Genomic DNA, 17,875 nt, shown 5'->3' on the forward strand with positions numbered 1-17,875 from the left:
TTAAATATTATTTTCTATTTTTGTTTTTAATTCTATGGACATCGTGCATTCTTTTTAATTGAATCCTTACCTTTACAATTTTGTAAACTTTAGAAGAATCAATTGAGCATTTTTTTGAACGCAATGAAAAAGTGGGAAAGTGGTATTTAAAGGAGCATAATTACATAAAAGGGATTTTAAAAAATGAAAAAGTAGAATACAATTTTTCATAATTTGTAATATTTCAAAAGAATGATATTAACTATTTAATTTTCATTTAATATTTTGTTCTATTAATTAATTAGTATATAATAAATTTTTAGTAAGATAAACAAGAAAATATATCATTAAATTAAAATTTAATATTTGGACATGATGATGCTATTTTGAATTTAAGAGAATAGTTAAAAGTTTTAAATTAAATTGGAGCTATCCTTCGTTCACAAGAGTTTCCTTACCTCTGTTGTTTTCTCTCTTTGCAGCTTTTCTCTCTCTCAAACTCTTGTTCATGTCCATTTGAGGTAGAGAGAGACACTCAGATACGTTTACGTTCAGAGACAGACACAATAGAAAGTGTTTAGAGAGAGAAAATGAACGCAACAATGTCTTCTTTGGATTTGTTACTGTTTTCTCTGAGCAGGGCCTTTTGTAGTTCCATCGCCGTTTTCTTTCAGATCCAGGTTTTTCACTTCTCCCTGTTTGATCCATCTCTGTGAATAATTAACTCTTGATTTTGTAGGGTAATTAATTTCGTCCCAATTGTTCAACTTTATCAGTCAGCATTACTCTCTTGTTCATGGTTGGATGTTATTTCCCTCCAAGCATTCCTTGGCTTGTAGGTTTTTGTGTGGTACAACAATGTGACCTTGTTGCTCTTCAGTATCTCTGTGCCAAGGTTTTTCTACTTGGTTTGGGTATGATTGATTTTTTTGGTTACGGTAGAGAATTATGCCTTTTTATGTATTATTTTTCTGCGGTTTCAAAGGGTTTTGGGAGGGGAAAGTGGTGATGTCTGAAACAAGTAGTTCCTGAAGGTGCTTGGTGAAACACGGGATAAGGCTCTTGTGTGGATAATAATGCTTTTGATTTTGTGAATTGGGGCTATTGGCAGCTAGCTAATTGAATTCAATTTAAGTTTCTTTCTGCTCTGGGTTGCTGTTGATACCAATTGCTTCTTCCAGGGAGAGGATTGAATGGTTTGGTTTTTGCTTAAGAAAGTGACCTAGTTTAGCTTGGTGTAGGATGTGAATGGAATTCGACTATACTTCTAAGCCTGAGGTTTATCTGTACAATCTCTACTTTCTCGGTGGAATCTTTTTCATAGATTTTTCTTGACCCAAATTATGATAGTTGAGGACCTTGAGGTATCACCTTGTGGGTTGCTTCCCATCTGTCATTTTCACCGATTTGACTTCCATTTTAGTTGGGACATCTGGTTTAGGCTTTAAATCCACATGCAGAAACAGAAGCAACATTATTGAGAATTGAGATAGAAAGTTCTGCATTGTTGAAAGGGCTTTTCCCTTGAGCTGCATATCAAGCTCATGTTGTGAAATTGCATGTTTGTTGAATGAAATGGAAATAATGAAGGACATCATGGAACCTTAAGTGTCAGAATACAGGGCGTGTGTATTGGTGGCAGTGTCAAGTAGGATAATATACCTCTTGCATTTCAATATTGCATGATAATTATTTATACAAGTTTCCTTGAAATGAAATCTTGTTTGTATTCTTCCTTGATTTCAAGTGAAAAATCATGTTGCCATTTCATAAAATCCTGAATTCTATGTTTGCTCTGCAGGGGTGTTTAATTTGCTTAACGCTTGCTCTTGGGTGGGCTTGTGCTGCTTATGTCAGGTAGTCATTGATGTTAAACAGCTAGGAAACACTTTCATTGTCACGTCAATGAGAAATTTACAGTCCCCCCCTCCCCTCACAGGAACAGAGAGATCAAACAAATGAAGGATTGTATGAAGAATGATAATAGCTTTTCTTTCCTTTGTCATGACATTAGCGAACTTGAGCACTCCTATCAGGTCAATCTTCCAAGAGTAACAGTGATTATGCCCCTAAAAGGGTTTGGAGAACATAATCTCCATAACTGGAGGAGTCAGGTGAGAGCTTATAGACACATGCCCCTGGAATATATTTGAGGTTTTTTTTTTTTTTTGGTTTCTGTGCAGTGCCTTTTTGATTCTTTCATAAATAATACACTATGACTTGGAAAATTAAAATTTAATTGAACTCTTGTACTAGTTTATGTATTTCATTTTCACACACTTTCTCTTGCATTTTCCTAGATTTGTAATTTAAATTGTATGATTTCTTGGCATTGTTGGTGTACTATTGGTTATTCATTTTTGTTGCATAGTAAATAATAATTGGTTGTAATTTTGAATGTCTTTTCAGTAATACTTGAAAGTTGTTTGTTAACTATTGTTGTCCACTTTTTATTTTTTTTAAATATATGTCTGTTCCTTTTAAACACAGATAACATCTCTATATGGTGGCCCTATAGAATTTCTTTTTGTGGTAGAAAGTACAGAGGATCCTGCTTTCCATGCTGTATCACGATTAATAGCAGAATTTGAGGTATAAATAAGTTTAGAAGTTATTCTCTCTCATGTTTTTCTTTTCTTTTCCACATTCATGTCTATAATTATTTGCTATTAAGTTTTGCCAACGTAAACTCCTTAGTCCTTTCAATTAGTTGCTTTGCCCTGTCGGAGCTAGTTGTTTTCTCTTTTGGGCTTTATCCAATAGTATCATCTGTGCCTCATTCACACTAAATTTGATGCCTGTTTGATGTATGCAGGATCATGTTGAAGCTAAGGTTGTTGTATCTGGTTTGTCAACAACTTGTAGTCAAAAAATTCACAATCAATTGGTATGGGATTTTGTTGACATATATTTTGATAGTTTTTTTAACTACAAAATGTAGCCTTGGGCCATGCTATATTCAGAGCTTAACCATATCTTCCTTTATATTTTTTGAAGTCAATCTAAATCTATGTTGAAAATAGTGATGATATTAGTTGTTAGAAAGCATCTTCTCTATGCATAACACTTGCTAGGAATAAGTGATAAACTCGTGCTAACTTATGAAATTTTGGTCCATTTTTATTCTTGTTGATTTCCTAGATTGTCCTTGCTAGATGAATTTTACCAATTACACTTGTATTAACACCTTGGCAGGTTGGAGTGGAGACAATGCATAAAGATAGCAAATATGTATTATTTTTGGATGATGATGTTAGGTTACATCCTGGATCAATCGGAGCGCTCACTCGTGAGATGGAAAAGAACCCTGAGGTCTAACTTAAAATTTGTTTATTGTTGTTCTTTTTTTAAGTGATTAGTTAGAATTATTATGGTTTCACTTCCCTGAATTATTTTATTATGGTCTTAACTGCTTTGATGCTTAGCAGATATTTATTCAAACTGGATACCCTCTTGATCTGCCATCTGGAAGCCTGGGAAGTTACTGCATCTATGAATACCATATGGTACACTTTTCTGTTATTTTCCATTTGTTATAAAATATATAAAACCTACAAATGAAACTTATCTAATTGAATTTTACTTAAATTTCAGAAGTTGTTAGATAACTTTTCATTTAGGTTTTTCGTAAATCATAATGTATGACAAGATTTAGTTATAATAATTTAACTCTTCTGCTCCTAATCTTTTTTTTTTTTTTTAATTTCACAGCCTTGTTCAATGGGCTTTGCTACTGGTGGAAAAACATTCTTTCTGTGGGGAGGGTGCATGATGGCAAGTAGCTTTTACCTTTTTTTTCCTCAGTTGATGTTTTGAAGAAAACTTATGTTCTAACAATTTAGTTTTTCTTCAGATGCATGCTGATGACTTTAGGCAAGATCGTTATGGTGTAGTCTCCGGACTTAAAGATGGTGGATATTCGGATGATATGACTCTTGCAGCCATATCTGGTACATTTTTGGCTCTCTTATCAAATTTTTTTATGTACATTTTGTCATTGTATACAACAACTTCATCATTGGTCATTGAAAATAATGATTACTTGAAGATTGATCCATGAAGGAGTTAATTCGTTATATTGAAATTTGACAATCCTAAGTACTTTTTTATGCACAGTATGCAAAAAACTTAGGTTGTATGAGTTATGAAAGTAGTTTTCTTTTGGGTAATATTCTCTTCATTAAATTCATTGTGCTAGAGACTTCTCCACACACACACATGCAATGGGCTTCCAGTAATTCAATTAGGAATAGGATAGACTAACCTTTTTTGTACTAACCACTAACACTCCTATTTATACTAATAATAGAGGCCAAATAGTACCGCAGTGAATTTTATTACTAGCTCAGCTTAATAGTACTGCAGTGAATTTTATTAGCTTAACAAGAAGTTTCCTAAAAGAATGAAGTCCTAATATTCTAACAATTATTACAATGTATCATACAGGTGCTCACAAAAGGCTCATTACTTCTCCTCCTGTTGCTGTCTTTCCTCACCCCCTTGCCAGTGATCTTAATTTTGGAAGGTTTGTGATTATCACTCGTCTTACATTTAGCTTCTTTGCGTATTTGATGATTTAATTTATTTTTTAACGTGTAGATATTGGAATTACTTGAGGAAACAAACATTTGTTTTGGAGTCATATTTAACAAATGTTAACTGGGTGATGAACCGTGCATTGTTTACTACCCACTGCTATTTGTCATGGGGATTTGTGGCACCATATTTTATGGCGATGATCCATGTTGCTGCAGCAGTAAGATTTTACTATAAAGGATTCTCACCTGAAGAAATGGCCTATACTTCTGGTGGTGAGAACAATACTTTTCCTTTCTAGGTAGGTTGTTAGTGTGTTGTTTCATGGATAAAATTTGGCTGGATTCTGATGCTGAATCAGGGTTATTGGTTAACTTATTTTCCGTGTTAGAAGTTCTCTATTCATTGGCTTTTATGTGGAGTTTTTCCATGTAATATGGAATTTATAAATACTTATTGTATAAGCACTTCATAAGAATTTTATTTATGTTGTGATTTCATTACCTTCTAACCTCTGTGGGATTATTCTATAAATGGACAAACCAGGTCGGTTTGTCAACTGCTATCTTATGGTATGGATCATCTTTTTCAATAATGCAATGGGATGACATATGAAATTTAAATCCAGCCATAACATTCTATTCCCCATTGTTATATGTTACATTTCCACTGGTGTCATTTTTGTATTTACCATGTAGACAAGGCTCCTTGAAAGGAAAACAAAAATGGGTGTACTGCATTGTTAACTGAGACGAACTTTTCAATTAAGCTTTACATTTTCAGTTCTTGCATTTTGATAAGTGCCTTTTTTCCCAGGGTTATCATTGGTGGCCTTCCTAGCCATATGCACTCTTGTTGAGCTTCTTTCAATGTGGAACTTGACACGGATAGAAGTCCAACTGTGCAACATGTTATCTCCCGAGGCACCACAACTCTTTCTCGCTTCTTATAATTGGTGTCTTGTAAGTATTTTTGTCCTGCTTGTTTTTTTTTTTTTTTGTGGACGGATTTAATTTAAGAGGTGTTGTTTATCCTGGATTTCTTATACATTTTTACTTTAGAGTTGAGTTCTTCTGAGTAAATCTTTATCTATCAGCCTCAAATGCCAATTTTGTGTGGGTAATGATGATAATTCAAGGGGAACGATGTAGTATTTTATGACTCCATATACTCTAAAAATTGATAAATAACAATCATAATTTTAAGTTGAATCAAACTTTGCAAGCACAAAGAATTGATGTGGGTCTGCCATAAAAAGAAGTAACATAAACAGGTTGAACTATCGAGTATAAAATAGAGATAGTAATGCAAGGACTTGTGTGTATATGTTGGAAAAGTTTATATTTGGGGATATGATTATGAATGTAATATTAGGAAACTAAGGATGTGAAATATCAAACAAGCTTGCTATTAAGTTGGTAAAGTTAGAAACTGACTTCTTTTGAACAGGTGTTCATCGCAATGCTGGTGGATAACTTTCTTTATCCTGTGTCTGCATTCCGCTCTCATTTTTCTCAATCTATCAATTGGTCTGGTATTCGGTACTATTTGAAAGATGGGAAAATTAGTAAGGTAAATTGGTTGAGGCTTTTTTTATGTAATCTGACTTCCTTATTAGAATAGGTGCAGGGGTATCTTGTTTTTATAAGCCAAGATGAACTTTTACAGCCGTTTTCTTAACCAGAATATATTCCCTTTTTTTTTTGGTATGATTTACAGATTGAAAGAACTCCAAGAAGCAAGGATATGGGTCCAGTTTTCACAGATTTGGGAGGAAAACATTTGTACGGAAAGAAAGGGTTGCCTACAAGAGGGTCATTCCTCAGTTCTTTGTCCAGAAGTTTGGCACAATGGCATCAACCCAAGAAATTTGATAACTAGGAACAAGCTCCATCAAATTCTGTCTCTTCTCTCTATCTCTTTGCCTCACTCGGGAAGCATGGGTGTTGGTAGATCAAATTGATCTTTTAATTGTTGTTTGGTGCCATTCATGATTGATTGTTTTAGAGTGTGGTAGGAATTCTAGTTCCATTTTTTCATTGCCCATTCATCAATCCATATGATTTTTTAGCCCAAGCCTTTTCCCTTAGGGTTAATTTTGTAATTGTAACAGTTCAGTGATTTAATTTATGTAATTCAGTGATCAAGAATCGCAGAATTATACAGGTAGCGATTCACATTATTTCCATCTCCTCTTTTCACAATAACTACACTCATACTCCATAACGAAGCACATCGAAATCAGAACAATGTATAAGAAAAACTTCTAGTTTTAAAGGAAAATCAGTTCAATTTTAATACTTTGTTAATATGATTCTTTTTACAGATTATCAATTTTATCTTGACACAACATTTAATGATTTTTTTTTACTTTGTTAATAATTACATGAAGTGTTTCAAAATTGTTAAATAAGTTAACAACAAAAGCACAGTAAAATTAAATTAAAAGAAACTTACTACATATTGCAATGTTGAAAGAAAAGAAACAGCTAAAACTTGGAACTGCCTAATTTTCCTAACTATTCACACGAAAGGTCGCGTCCTGCTCTTGTTTTATAGTTTTATGATCTCTACAGGTACATCATGAATTAGTAGCACCTTACAAAAAGATTGCTTAAATTTTAACAATCGTTTATCTTTCATCTTTTTCTTTTTCTCTTAAAATGTATACAATTCAAAGATTGCGTAGGGGCGGGTACTAAATTAGTTTTCCTTAAAAGAAGGAAAGAAGAAAGGTCAAAATTGCATGATGAAAATTTCAACATAATACTCAACAAAGAAAGTAATGCACTGGTTATAAAAAAAGTCTTTGAATTCACACTGGGGGCAAGCTGTAATGCTATTGCACATTTTTCAATAAGGTCTCTATTTTCTATAGATTATAGAATACATTCCACCGAAAGTCATATCACCTTAACACCAAATATCAGGAACGGCTTTTTTTTACGAATACGGTGCCCCCTTATCAAAACTTGTGTAGTTTCTGAATGCATGGGAAAGTCTATGAGTACGACTTATCCTACTTTTTTTTAGTTTTTTTTTATGTAAGTAACTTGTTGTAATTTATAACAGTAACTTTTTCATGAATGCTACAAATTATTTGTGTAAGATATAGACTTATATATACTTGTATGGATAATTTTTCAAAAAATAAGTTTGATAATTTAAAAGGGAATAACAAAAAATGCCATCAGGAACAGAATAAAGCAACAAACAAAGGAATCCACAGCAATGAAGACTTTATCTCGATTAACATAGCTCCCAAGAAATAGAAAGCAGTGATGGGGTGCTGCTTCCGTGGCTCCACAGCTATACCACCACCACCCATGGAAACCTCCATGCCTGCTGTAAGTGTTGGAGAATACTCAGGACTCAAACAAGAAGTTCTCATACAAATACCAGCATGTAAAGTTCATCTGATGGATGGAGGAGAAGCTCTTGAACTGGCTCAAGGGCACTTCATGATCATCAAAACCTTTGAAGAGAATGTGTCTCTGGCCACAATCATAAAAGTAGGAGATGATCTTCAATGGCCTTTGACAAAAGATGAGCCAGTAGTGAAGTTAGATTCTCTCCATTACCTGTTTTCCTTGCTTGTGAAAGATGGTGAGCCTCTCAGCTATGGTGTGACCTTTTCAGAAGCTAGTTTGGGAAGCTTGAGTTTGCTGGACATGTTTCTGAAGGACCAGTCTTGCTTTTCTGGCTTGAATTTGAGCAAGAAGAACAATCTAGATTGGAGGGAGTTTGCTCCGAAGGTTGATGATTACAATCATTTTCTGGCCAAGGCAATTGCAGGAGGGACTGGTCAGATTGTGAAGGGAATCTTCATATGCAGCAATGCTTACACCAATAAGGTTTGGTTCTCTTGTTGAATAACTGGAGTAATTCAGTGCTTTTCCTTTGCTTTTCACTTTTTATTTTATGATGCTTGAACCTTATTTCTTGAGGCTAGAAAAGTGTATGATTGTGACAGAAATAAGAGAAGTACGAGTAACATATTCTTTTTAATATGCTATTTGTTATTCATTAAAATTTATTAAAAATTATTAAATCATGAGTGAGACTCGTTAAATATAGAGTTCATACAATTTTGTGATTTCTAATAAATTTTAACCATTAATGAAGTGTATTCAAAAGAGTGTTTACCGGTATTTCTTAATGATAATGTTGAAGAGAATAAAAAAAAAGGAAAGACAACTAAAAGGTTACTACTATTTGTAAAGTACATCACTAAAATTTATCTAAAACTTGTTTGGTGGAAAATCACCAGGTCCAGAAAGGAGGAGAAACGATCCTAAATAGTTCTGCAGGTGAGAAAACTGGTGTTGTGGCCAGGGAAAGTATGAGCAACAAGACTGCCAGTGCCTCAAAGAAGAACAAGATTAATAAAAACCTCAAACGGTATTCCAAGAATGACATTGGACACATGAATTACAATACTTAGTGCACATGTGAATGAGTTACCATTAACTGTCTATTGTATTTGCATTATAGTGTGAGGAAGCTGTCTAAGATGACAGAAAAGTTAAGCAAATCTTTGCTTAATGGTGTTGGTATAGTTAGTGGATCAGTGATGGCTCCTGTGGTTAAATCCCAACCAGGAAAGGCATTCCTAAGGATGCTTCCTGGGGAGGTTCTTTTGGCTTCCCTTGATGCAGTCAGTAAGTAAAACCAAGTCAAACACTTCATAACATTACTTTTCTATCAAATAAGCAGCACCACCCTGACTTCTTTAATATCTATCTCTTCTAATACTGCAGACAAGGTTTTAGATGCAGCTGAAGCTGCTGAAAAACAAACTCTTTCTGCCACCTCCAAGGCTGCATCCAGAGCGGTCTCTAACAGGTAAATGACATTTGAATGAACAGTATAACATAAATTTATAGTTGGATTTCGTTGCCACTTGATGCATTGTATATATTACTCCCTCCTTTTGACAAAAAAAATAAAATAGATATTACTTCCTCCAATTTCAAAACAATTGATATTTTAGTTTTTTTAAAAACTCAAAACTATTAATGTTTTAAAATTTTAAAGTTCATTAATTATTTTTCTCATTTACATATCTATTTAAAATATCTAAATTTGATTTTTATGCAGAATCTGCCCTTATAACCTATTTAAAAAACACTTCAACAAATAAAAACTATATTTATATTTTATATTAAATAATACGAGAATTAATATTTTATATTTATTAAATTTTATTTAGTTTATGTAGTTTTGGAAGGGAGAAAGTAATTTGAATATGCCATTGTTTTAAATTTAATGTCATACATGATCCTTGGGCAACAGGTTTGGGGAAAGCGCAGGGGAAGGTACTGAGCATGTATTTGCAACTGCGGGACATGCTGCTAACACTGCTTGGAATGTCTTTAAGATACGAAAGGCCTTCACTCCAGCTTCTTCAGCAACCAATGGAGTACTAAAAAATGCTGCCAAGATTCCAAGTTTTAAACATTAAAATCCAATCAAGTTGCTTTGTACTTGTTTCTATAAGGTGTGGTGTGGACACAACACAATGTGGTGCCAGAATTAGTACCTATTCTAAGGAAAGGAAACTGCGCATTTCGTTTACATATTCTCTTGCGTCCAATTTTTTTTTTTAGACAGAAAAAGATCACTGCATTTCATTGATAACGGTATCCTCAATACAAGTAGATATGTAATCAAAGACAGCTAAAGTGTGAGTTACGAAATTAGTTTGTCTCCAAAGAACATCTTCAATAAAAGATTTTATTTTGAAATCTTAATCACCTTTTTAGTGGATTTCACGTTGACACATCACTCTCAAAATTTCTTTCATTTTTATTCCAATAGCACATCTCATTTTGAGATTTTAAACCATTTTTTTTACATTAGATATAAATTAATTGTGGAGAGAAAGAGTAAAAAATTATTTTGTTTTAGATGAATGTAGATCTTGACGGTTCTTCTATAAGTACTGAATCTTCACATGAACATCTAATAAATTTTAGTAAGATCAGATTTTGAGATTAAGATTTCTCCTAGTTCAAAGTATTTAAAAATATTGAGTTTGTATTTGCAAATTTGAAGTATAGCACCTAACTGAGACTGCTGTACACTTACTATTTACTCCATCTGCAACTGATTTGCAATCTTTCTCAAAAGCAAACTGCTTAAAACCCTAGTCTTTAGCCTCAACAGAAGCAGATTTTGCCGACATAAAAACTCCATTATCATCCCGCAAACACAAACTAACACCAAAACGTCTTTGAGGGCCAAAAACAGCAGCATCAATATTGCACTTAATCATACCTGTATGTGGTTTTTTCCATGTAGCAGCAGTAGGACAATGATGAGAAGCAGACAGCGGCTGGACACGAATCCAATATTTTATTCATGCATATAACTTATAACAACTAAATTTAAATAAGTTTTATCACATTTTTTATCTTTATATTTTAGTGATTGGATTATTTTTGTCAGTACAATTTTGATTTATCAAACATTTAATGAAAATGTTGAAGTGAAACTAGAATACTGAAAGGAGTGTGAACTTGAAACTCAATTTGTAATTGTTGTATTTTGATCCTTATATTTTTTAAATTATATAATTTTAATCCTGACATCAACTCTATACTCCAATATCTTGGAAATGCAAACCGTAATATTATTTTTCAAACTTTAACCTATCAAACAATAGAACTATTACCCAGTTCAAAAGAAAAATAGAACTATTACATTACCTAATATATTTTAAATTGGAAACAATTGATACTGTGTTGTTTTTGGAAATAATTTTTTTAATTAATATTAATTTTTTAATGCCGACTTATACATATTTTAATACTTAACAATATTTGAAGGTTTTTTTAGCTATTATGTAAATAAATTGAAAAATAAAAAATATATTTAAATTAAATAATTGATTAAAAATGTTAACAATAATTATAATAATACTAAATTAATAAATTATAATTTATTTATTACATAAGTTATTCAATTATTCAAATCCAATAAGTCATTAGCTGCAGACTGAGTGATATTAAGTTGGATCTTTTCTTAAGCAAGATTTTTGAGTGTTATGATGAAAAAAAAAGTTATTAAACGATAAGACGTGGCTAACGAAGTTTTCCACACAAATAAAACCAACATTTTTGTGAACGAATGAGAGACAACATGCGACTGTGTTAGCCTAGCGGATGAAAACAAAAAAAATAAAAATTACATCAAAGCACAGAGAAAGAGGAAGAGATGGAGGCAGAGGCAGAGGCAGAAGGTGAAGAAGGTGCGAAGCTAAGCATTTACAAGGCGGCGAGAAGCATAAAGCGAAGAGAGAACAGTTTGTACAACGCACTGAGATCCATCTACCAAGACTCCATCTTCGTCTCCGAGATCTCTCTTCTATGGCCTCAGCTCCCTCTCCTCGCCAACCTCCGCTGCGGCCTCTGGTACTCCCGCCCCGCCGCCTTCCACTCCACCTGCTACTTCAAGTCCACCGACGGCCACACCAACAACTGCTCCTTCACCACCGCCCGCCTCAACCTCCACGTCGCCCTACTCGCCGGTACTCTCTCTCTCTCTCTCTCCTCAAAGACGCAACCTTTCTCATCGATTTTCATCTGGGTTGGTAGGACAGAAAGGAGGCTGCATCATCGTCGATTCCACTCGAAGAGGAAAGCGCTTCCCTGATAGCATGTCTAAAACTATACCCATCTGGACCTCTGTTCTCAATCGTGCCATTAAAGACTTTCGTGTAACACACTTCATTCTACTTTTTCATTCAAATTCATATATTATGTCATTCATTCATTGCTTTCTCGTCATAAATAAAATAGGATTCTAATGGCTGTCCTCTTGAATGGGATTGTTCCTTGCACCTTCCCCTGTGGGTTTCCCAAACTGAAAGAGCTTCCATTGAGAGGCGGTTAGATGAGTGGACTCTGTTACTGAAAGCAAGTGGGGCTGATATTGCCTCCCTTGCTGCTTGCTTGAGGAAACCCCTGCGCCCTCTCTGGATTTCGCAGAAAACTGTCATCTGGTTGAATGAAGTGCCTCACCATGAATCTTGGGATTTCACACCCATCATTCTTCTCTCCGCGTCGTCTTCTTCATCGGTCGTTGGCGCGAGCCAACACAGGACTACCTCTGAGTTCAGCTGGAATTACATTCCCGGTGCTGGAGACGACGAAGAAAGCTGGGCTAGGGGTTTAACTCCTGCTTTCTTCTGGAAACATGTTTATGATCTTATTAACTCAGCTCCTGAAGTCTGTAACCAGAAGGTTGCAGATATAGTTGAAAAGAGTAGAGTATCCCGTGCTTATAGAGGAGAAAGTGCACCACAGATCACAGTTAAACCGCTCAAGTCAGCCTCCCTTTCATTGCATGAAGAACCATCAGTAGCTTGTGATTTTTCAAACATTAAAATTGACTCCGAGTCTTCGGAAGATTTTGGAATATCTTGGTTGGGCTCAACTAATTTGGCAGTTGGCACGGCTCAAGCTGGTATGCTTTAGTTAATTGATGCCCATTTATAATCCTTTTCTTGGTGCATTTCTTTTGAGGATGCTTGGTCCTAGAGTTTGTGATTGCGTTTATTTTAAGCAGAAGTTCCGTAAAATGGAAATAAGTTGTTAAATTTAAAGTACAGGTATACTTTTGTTGCCTTGTTGTCCAATCTACTTCTGATCCACAATACCATTGAGCATTAGTTTTTCTACAAAGTTTATCTGGCTGAATGTTTGGTGTTCATGTTTGGCGCAGCTGCAGATGCTGCTGATGTTGATTGCATATTGAATTGTGATCAGGAGTCAATCTCTGTCTGTCTTCCCAGTGCTGAATCATATTTGCATCTTCCAATGGTGGTTAGTATGAAGTGAAAAGAAAACTTGCTTTTATTTTTACTGTTTTTTGGTGGAAAATTTCTGCTCATTTTAATCTTTGATGGACAGACTTCAAAGTTTGATCGGTTTTCATTATTAAACAATCTTCCTAAAGCGGTTAGCTTTGCAAAGTTCAATCTCAGCCTGGGAAAAAGACTTCTAGTCTGTTGTAATAACGGTAATTTGCTGTCAAGTACCCTCTGTCTACTTTGTTTATTTATTAAGTAAAACTAGGACTTGTGTGAAAGCAAATGACATGTATGCATTCTTTGTATTGTGTTTGTGTTCATGATTTGAAAACAGTTCAATTGTCATTTATAACATTGTCTCCATAGAAGCCACTTGTGGAACTTAGAAAGGACAAGTGACCTCCCATCTGCCTATTACTTACTCTGATTAGCCCCAAATTTTTATCCTAGTAGCCAACACCCCTTTTGACTCCTAAACAGTCCCAGCTCCCAGCATCCCTAGCAGTTTTGAAGCATTTCAAATATTCCATGTTTTCCTATGAATCTAGCACCTTTATATGCACTTGTTATATTTTTGGTGTACGACCGTACGTTCAGAGTTACATTCTCTACCCTTTCAACTTCTATTGTTGTATCCTTACTTTTTCTTTCTAACTATTATCATTTTGAATCTCTGAGGTGCCTTTTCTTAATCCTTCTAAATCATTCTGGTAGACCTGTGTAAAAGTAAATTATTAAGTGTGTTGTACCAAACAACTAATATATTATTTTTCTTTGCATTTCAGGGGAAGATATTAGTGTATGCGTTTGTTTAGCAATCTTGATGTCATTATTTGATGAAAAAGGTATGTATCAACTTTCAACTGCAAAACTAATATCGCATTATTACAAAAGATTAAGAAGGTCATCTTTGTCATACTGTATGTAGAACCAACGCATCCAACATGCTGCATATTCATCATATCCATTTTCAAGGATACTTAATATAGGCTCAATGTAAAACTGATATTTTTAAACACAACTACTTTGATGTGAGAGAGAGAGGAAAACGTTTTCATATTTTTTATTGAATACTGAAAAAATGAATGTCTAGAGTAAGGGAGGGAATCATGTGGGAAACATAGGAAAGTTAAAATCAACGATAAATAACCTCATAGGATGTTGAAGTATATTACACCATAATTCTACACCTAAAGTAGCCATTCCATTTCTTTGATATTTTATCCAGATTAAAATATTCATGCAATTTGAAACACGATAAGCTTACTACTTTGAACAAATATTGTTGGAACAAGTGGTCTCAGAATAATTAAGAAGGGGAGGGGTTGAATTAATTATTAATGTGTCTCGACTAATTAAAATTTATCCTTCTTAATATTATTAGATTCAATTAGGCTTTACTACTAAGTTATGAGAAAGTAAAGAAAAGAAACAATAATTTAGACAAAAGTAAAGTGGAAATAAAAAGTGCACAACGGAAAAATAAAGAATGCAGGGAAGAAGAAAGCAAACACAAGATTTATATTGGTTCGGCCACAAACTCGTGTCTACATTCAGTCTCCAAACAACCCACGGTTCTTGAGATTTCCAATAACCTTGTAAAATCCTTTACAAGTAAAGAGTCACAAAGGATGCATCCTCTCTTGTTCTCTTTGAACAATCAAGTAGATGTACCCTCTACTTGAAGTGAACCACAGAGGATGTATCCTCCCTTGTGTTCACTATTACAACCAAAAAGTTACTTGCTTCTTACACAGAATTCTTAGACGGTTAGTTCTTTGAATTTTTTTGGCAAGAGGGAGAATGAAAGAATCAAAAGAATTCTCATACCGTTAGTTCTTTGAATTATTTTGGCAAGAGGGAGAAGGAAAGAATCAAAAGAATTCTCATACAGTTAGTTCTTTGAATTCTTTTGGCAGGGGAAAGAAGGAATGAATCAAAAGAATAACATAAGTTTTTGACCAATGAATTTTTCTTGACAAAGAAAGTATTGAACAAAGAACTCTTAGAAAGATGTTGAGAAATGAATCTCAGAAAATTTTCTATTTGAAATTCGTGTCATGGTCACATATTTATAGTCATTTGATGGCTCAAGTTAAAAGTTTATGACTCTTGACAATTTTTTTAGAACTAATCACTTTAAAAGTTGTGACTTTTTTTGAAAAACTAGTCACTTTAAAAGTTGTGACTCTTTTGAAAACTAGTCACTTTTAAAATTGTGACTCTTAAAATAATCTTTAGAAACTAGTCACTTTAAGAATTGTGACTTTTGATAATTTTATTTTTCAAGATCAGTCACTAGTAATCGATTACCATCATAGTGTAATCGATTACACATCAACAGATGTGACTCTTCATGTTTAAATTTAAAAATTAACGTTTAAAAATACTGGTAATCGATTACAAATGTTGTGACTTTTGAATTTTGAAATCCAACGTTTAAAAACATTGGTAATCAATTACATGCCCATGATAATCGATTACTACTTTATAAAACAGTTATAAAATTGTTTGACAGTAACCGATTATCAAAGAGTAAAAAACTCTTGGTAAAAGATTTTTCTTTGAAAAATTCTTTTGGACAAATTGTGTTATTCAATCTTTTCTTTTGAAAAAATCTTTTTTTATTTATCTTGATGCTTTTTTTGAAGTTCTTGATTGAACGACTCTTTGATTCTTAAAACTTGTTTGACTCTTGATTCTTGACTTGAGTCTTTGGTATCATTAAAATAAATTTAAAAAAGCTTTGCTTCCACAAATATAAATATGCATTTTTGCTTAGTTGTGTTTCTATTGCATGCCCTTGCAAAGTCATATTAATCTTAAATTGGTTCTGGTATAAGTTGGCATGATGTTCCAAGCAATAGATAAGAAAGTACATGTGATATCTGAGGAATATATTTGTTTACAAATCCAGATGAAGTCAATTGCTCAAAATAGGTTTTTCTGTGTGTGTTTGTTCTTGAATATTGAAAGCCTTGATTTGATGCTTTTTGAATTTCATGGAATCACTAATCACCCGTCCCTGCTGTTTACGCATCTTTTTTAAGGTATGTTTGATGGTGGGAAATCCTTCAGTGCAGCACAAGTCACTAAATGGGATATGAGACGTAGGCTTGTATTTGTCTGCAAGTTTGCAACAGATGCTCGACCATCCAGAGGAAATTTGAGGCAAGTTTTTAACTTTCTAATTGGTGGAAAATTCAATCATCCTCTGGACACGGGAAGAGATGAGTAATTGGAATTGCGAGGGCAGATGATTGAATGAATATTTTTGGCCATTCCTAAAACTTTCCGAGCTTAATACCTTGGAATCTTGGATTTTGCATTGCGCAGATGTGAAACTATTCCAAAGTCAGTTTTCAGAGAATTGTTGTATGCCTAAGTTTATGCGAAATTTGACATCTCTCGAACCTATGATTCTTTTCATGTTCTGGTCTGAATACACAAATACTGAGATGTCTATGACTAGGTTATAGAGTATAGACCCATGTGATGCACGTGTTAGACATTCAATTTTATGGATGAATAATTAATATAGAACAATTAAAGTATTTGGAAGGTTTATATCCTTTTCTATGCAATGACTTTCATGGCATAAAATAGTTATGTTGAATAAACCTGGATATTGGGATAGATATAATATTAGCTCACACGTCCCACTAATAAATTTTGTGCTAAAAAAACCCATATAAATGTTGTAAGGATGCTTTTCCTTCAGCGTGATAAATTATAATTATATTTGGTAAGATATTTTAATTAATTTTTAATTTGTTTTATTAGTTGAAAAATTTGTTTGACTTTTTGATAGACAATTTTTTTTAATTAGTTTCTAGTTATTTGAAGTAGTGGTTTTTAAAATGTTAGTTTTTAATTTTTTAATTTTATCATCAATATATTTATCTAATTTCTTATTTATTTATTTTTAAATAAATTATAAATTTATTATTTTTCTGTTATTTTATATTTTATTATTATTTCAACCGATAGTTTTATTAAATTTTGATAATTTAATAAGTTAATTTTTTAATTTTTAACTATCATCTAATTTTTTTAGTTTTCAACTAACTTTTTAACTTTTATTTTGAATTCTAACTAGTTTTTTGCGGAACATAATATATATTAATAGACTTGATAGTTTTCATACATTGATCCCTTGTTTAATACCCGAGGGATTATAGTTACATGTCATTTTTTTTCTCTTCATGTATCACTGGCTTGGGCCTATTATTCAACTTGTGGACACTGAATTTGCCAAACAATGCAAAGTCTAAATGACATCAAGCCTTATTATTGGTTTGAACTATATTTGCAGAACGAGAAACCTGCGTACGATCAGAATAAAAATGGCATCAAATCATTATTATGTAAAGGGTGATATTTTTCTTTTGTGCCACGCATAACTTTTAAACAATAATTATGTAATTAAAGTAAAACTTTCTTTATTCCTATTACAAACCATAAAATCATATCAAGAAATCTTATGTATAATTTAAATATGATAAGATCATGTTATAGCTGTGTCTCTTTTTCTTAATAAACAAT

General features: G+C 33.3%; 3 protein-coding genes across 4 annotated transcripts; all 3 read left to right on the plus strand.

Annotated features, from left to right (window-relative positions):
- Positions 1 to 404: 404 nt before the first annotated feature.
- On the plus strand, positions 405 to 6,703 carry LOC114413547. Its single transcript, XM_028378008.1, has 14 exons — positions 405 to 659; positions 1,781 to 1,836; positions 1,919 to 2,093; positions 2,470 to 2,571; positions 2,795 to 2,866; positions 3,175 to 3,291; positions 3,408 to 3,485; positions 3,691 to 3,753; positions 3,833 to 3,929; positions 4,426 to 4,504; positions 4,579 to 4,790; positions 5,332 to 5,477; positions 5,965 to 6,087; positions 6,235 to 6,703. The coding sequence occupies exons 1-14, from the start codon at positions 570 to 572 to the stop codon at positions 6,394 to 6,396; spliced, it is 1,572 nt and encodes a 523-aa protein (XP_028233809.1). The 5' UTR covers positions 405 to 569; the 3' UTR covers positions 6,397 to 6,703.
- A 984-nt stretch (positions 6,704 to 7,687) lies between these two features.
- Positions 7,688 to 10,096, plus strand: LOC114413548 (senescence/dehydration-associated protein At4g35985, chloroplastic-like). Its single transcript, XM_028378009.1, has 5 exons — positions 7,688 to 8,369; positions 8,786 to 8,916; positions 9,010 to 9,176; positions 9,276 to 9,360; positions 9,811 to 10,096. Exons 1-5 carry the CDS (start codon positions 7,797 to 7,799, stop codon positions 9,977 to 9,979), a joined length of 1,125 nt encoding a protein of 374 aa, XP_028233810.1. The 5' UTR covers positions 7,688 to 7,796; the 3' UTR covers positions 9,980 to 10,096.
- A 1,545-nt stretch (positions 10,097 to 11,641) lies between these two features.
- On the plus strand, positions 11,642 to 16,897 carry LOC114413549 (uncharacterized protein C3F10.06c). Of its 2 annotated transcripts, none has more exons than XM_028378010.1 (7): positions 11,642 to 12,046; positions 12,114 to 12,235; positions 12,318 to 12,984; positions 13,243 to 13,343; positions 13,431 to 13,539; positions 14,116 to 14,175; positions 16,381 to 16,897. In XM_028378010.1, exons 1-7 carry the CDS (start codon positions 11,734 to 11,736, stop codon positions 16,566 to 16,568), a joined length of 1,560 nt encoding a protein of 519 aa, XP_028233811.1. In that variant the 5' UTR covers positions 11,642 to 11,733; the 3' UTR covers positions 16,569 to 16,897. The 2 variants fall into 2 exon arrangements, with proteins under 2 accessions (XP_028233811.1, XP_028233812.1); XM_028378011.1 differs by having other exon boundaries at positions 11,743 to 12,046; positions 12,119 to 12,235.
- The last annotated feature ends 978 nt before the right edge of the window (positions 16,898 to 17,875 follow it).

Source organism: Glycine soja, chromosome 5 (genome assembly GCF_004193775.1).
Source record: "Glycine soja cultivar W05 chromosome 5, ASM419377v2, whole genome shotgun sequence".
NCBI classification, from domain to species: domain Eukaryota; kingdom Viridiplantae; phylum Streptophyta; class Magnoliopsida; order Fabales; family Fabaceae; genus Glycine; species Glycine soja.

What these genes read in the sequence shown, in the direction of transcription:
- LOC114413547 (XM_028378008.1), top strand. Translation starts at nt 570, where the DNA reads ATGAACGCAACAATGTCTTCTTTGGATTTGTTACTGTTTTCTCTGAGC. An exon ending in CCGTTTTCTTTCAGATCCAG is followed by an intron (nt 660 to 1,780) that starts GTTTTTCACTTC and finishes TTTGCTCTGCAG; the next exon opens with GGGTGTTTAATTTGCTTAAC. An exon ending in AGATGGAAAAGAACCCTGAG is followed by an intron (nt 3,292 to 3,407) that starts GTCTAACTTAAA and finishes GATGCTTAGCAG; the next exon opens with ATATTTATTCAAACTGGATA.
- LOC114413548 (XM_028378009.1), top strand. Translation starts at nt 7,797, where the DNA reads ATGGGGTGCTGCTTCCGTGGCTCCACAGCTATACCACCACCACCCATG. An exon ending in GCAATGCTTACACCAATAAG is followed by an intron (nt 8,370 to 8,785) that starts GTTTGGTTCTCT and finishes GAAAATCACCAG; the next exon opens with GTCCAGAAAGGAGGAGAAAC. An exon ending in TCCAGAGCGGTCTCTAACAG is followed by an intron (nt 9,361 to 9,810) that starts GTAAATGACATT and finishes CTTGGGCAACAG; the next exon opens with GTTTGGGGAAAGCGCAGGGG.
- LOC114413549 (XM_028378010.1), top strand. Translation starts at nt 11,734, where the DNA reads ATGGAGGCAGAGGCAGAGGCAGAAGGTGAAGAAGGTGCGAAGCTAAGC. An exon ending in GTGCCATTAAAGACTTTCGT is followed by an intron (nt 12,236 to 12,317) that starts GTAACACACTTC and finishes TAAATAAAATAG; the next exon opens with GATTCTAATGGCTGTCCTCT. An exon ending in AGTTGGCACGGCTCAAGCTG is followed by an intron (nt 12,985 to 13,242) that starts GTATGCTTTAGT and finishes TGTTTGGCGCAG; the next exon opens with CTGCAGATGCTGCTGATGTT.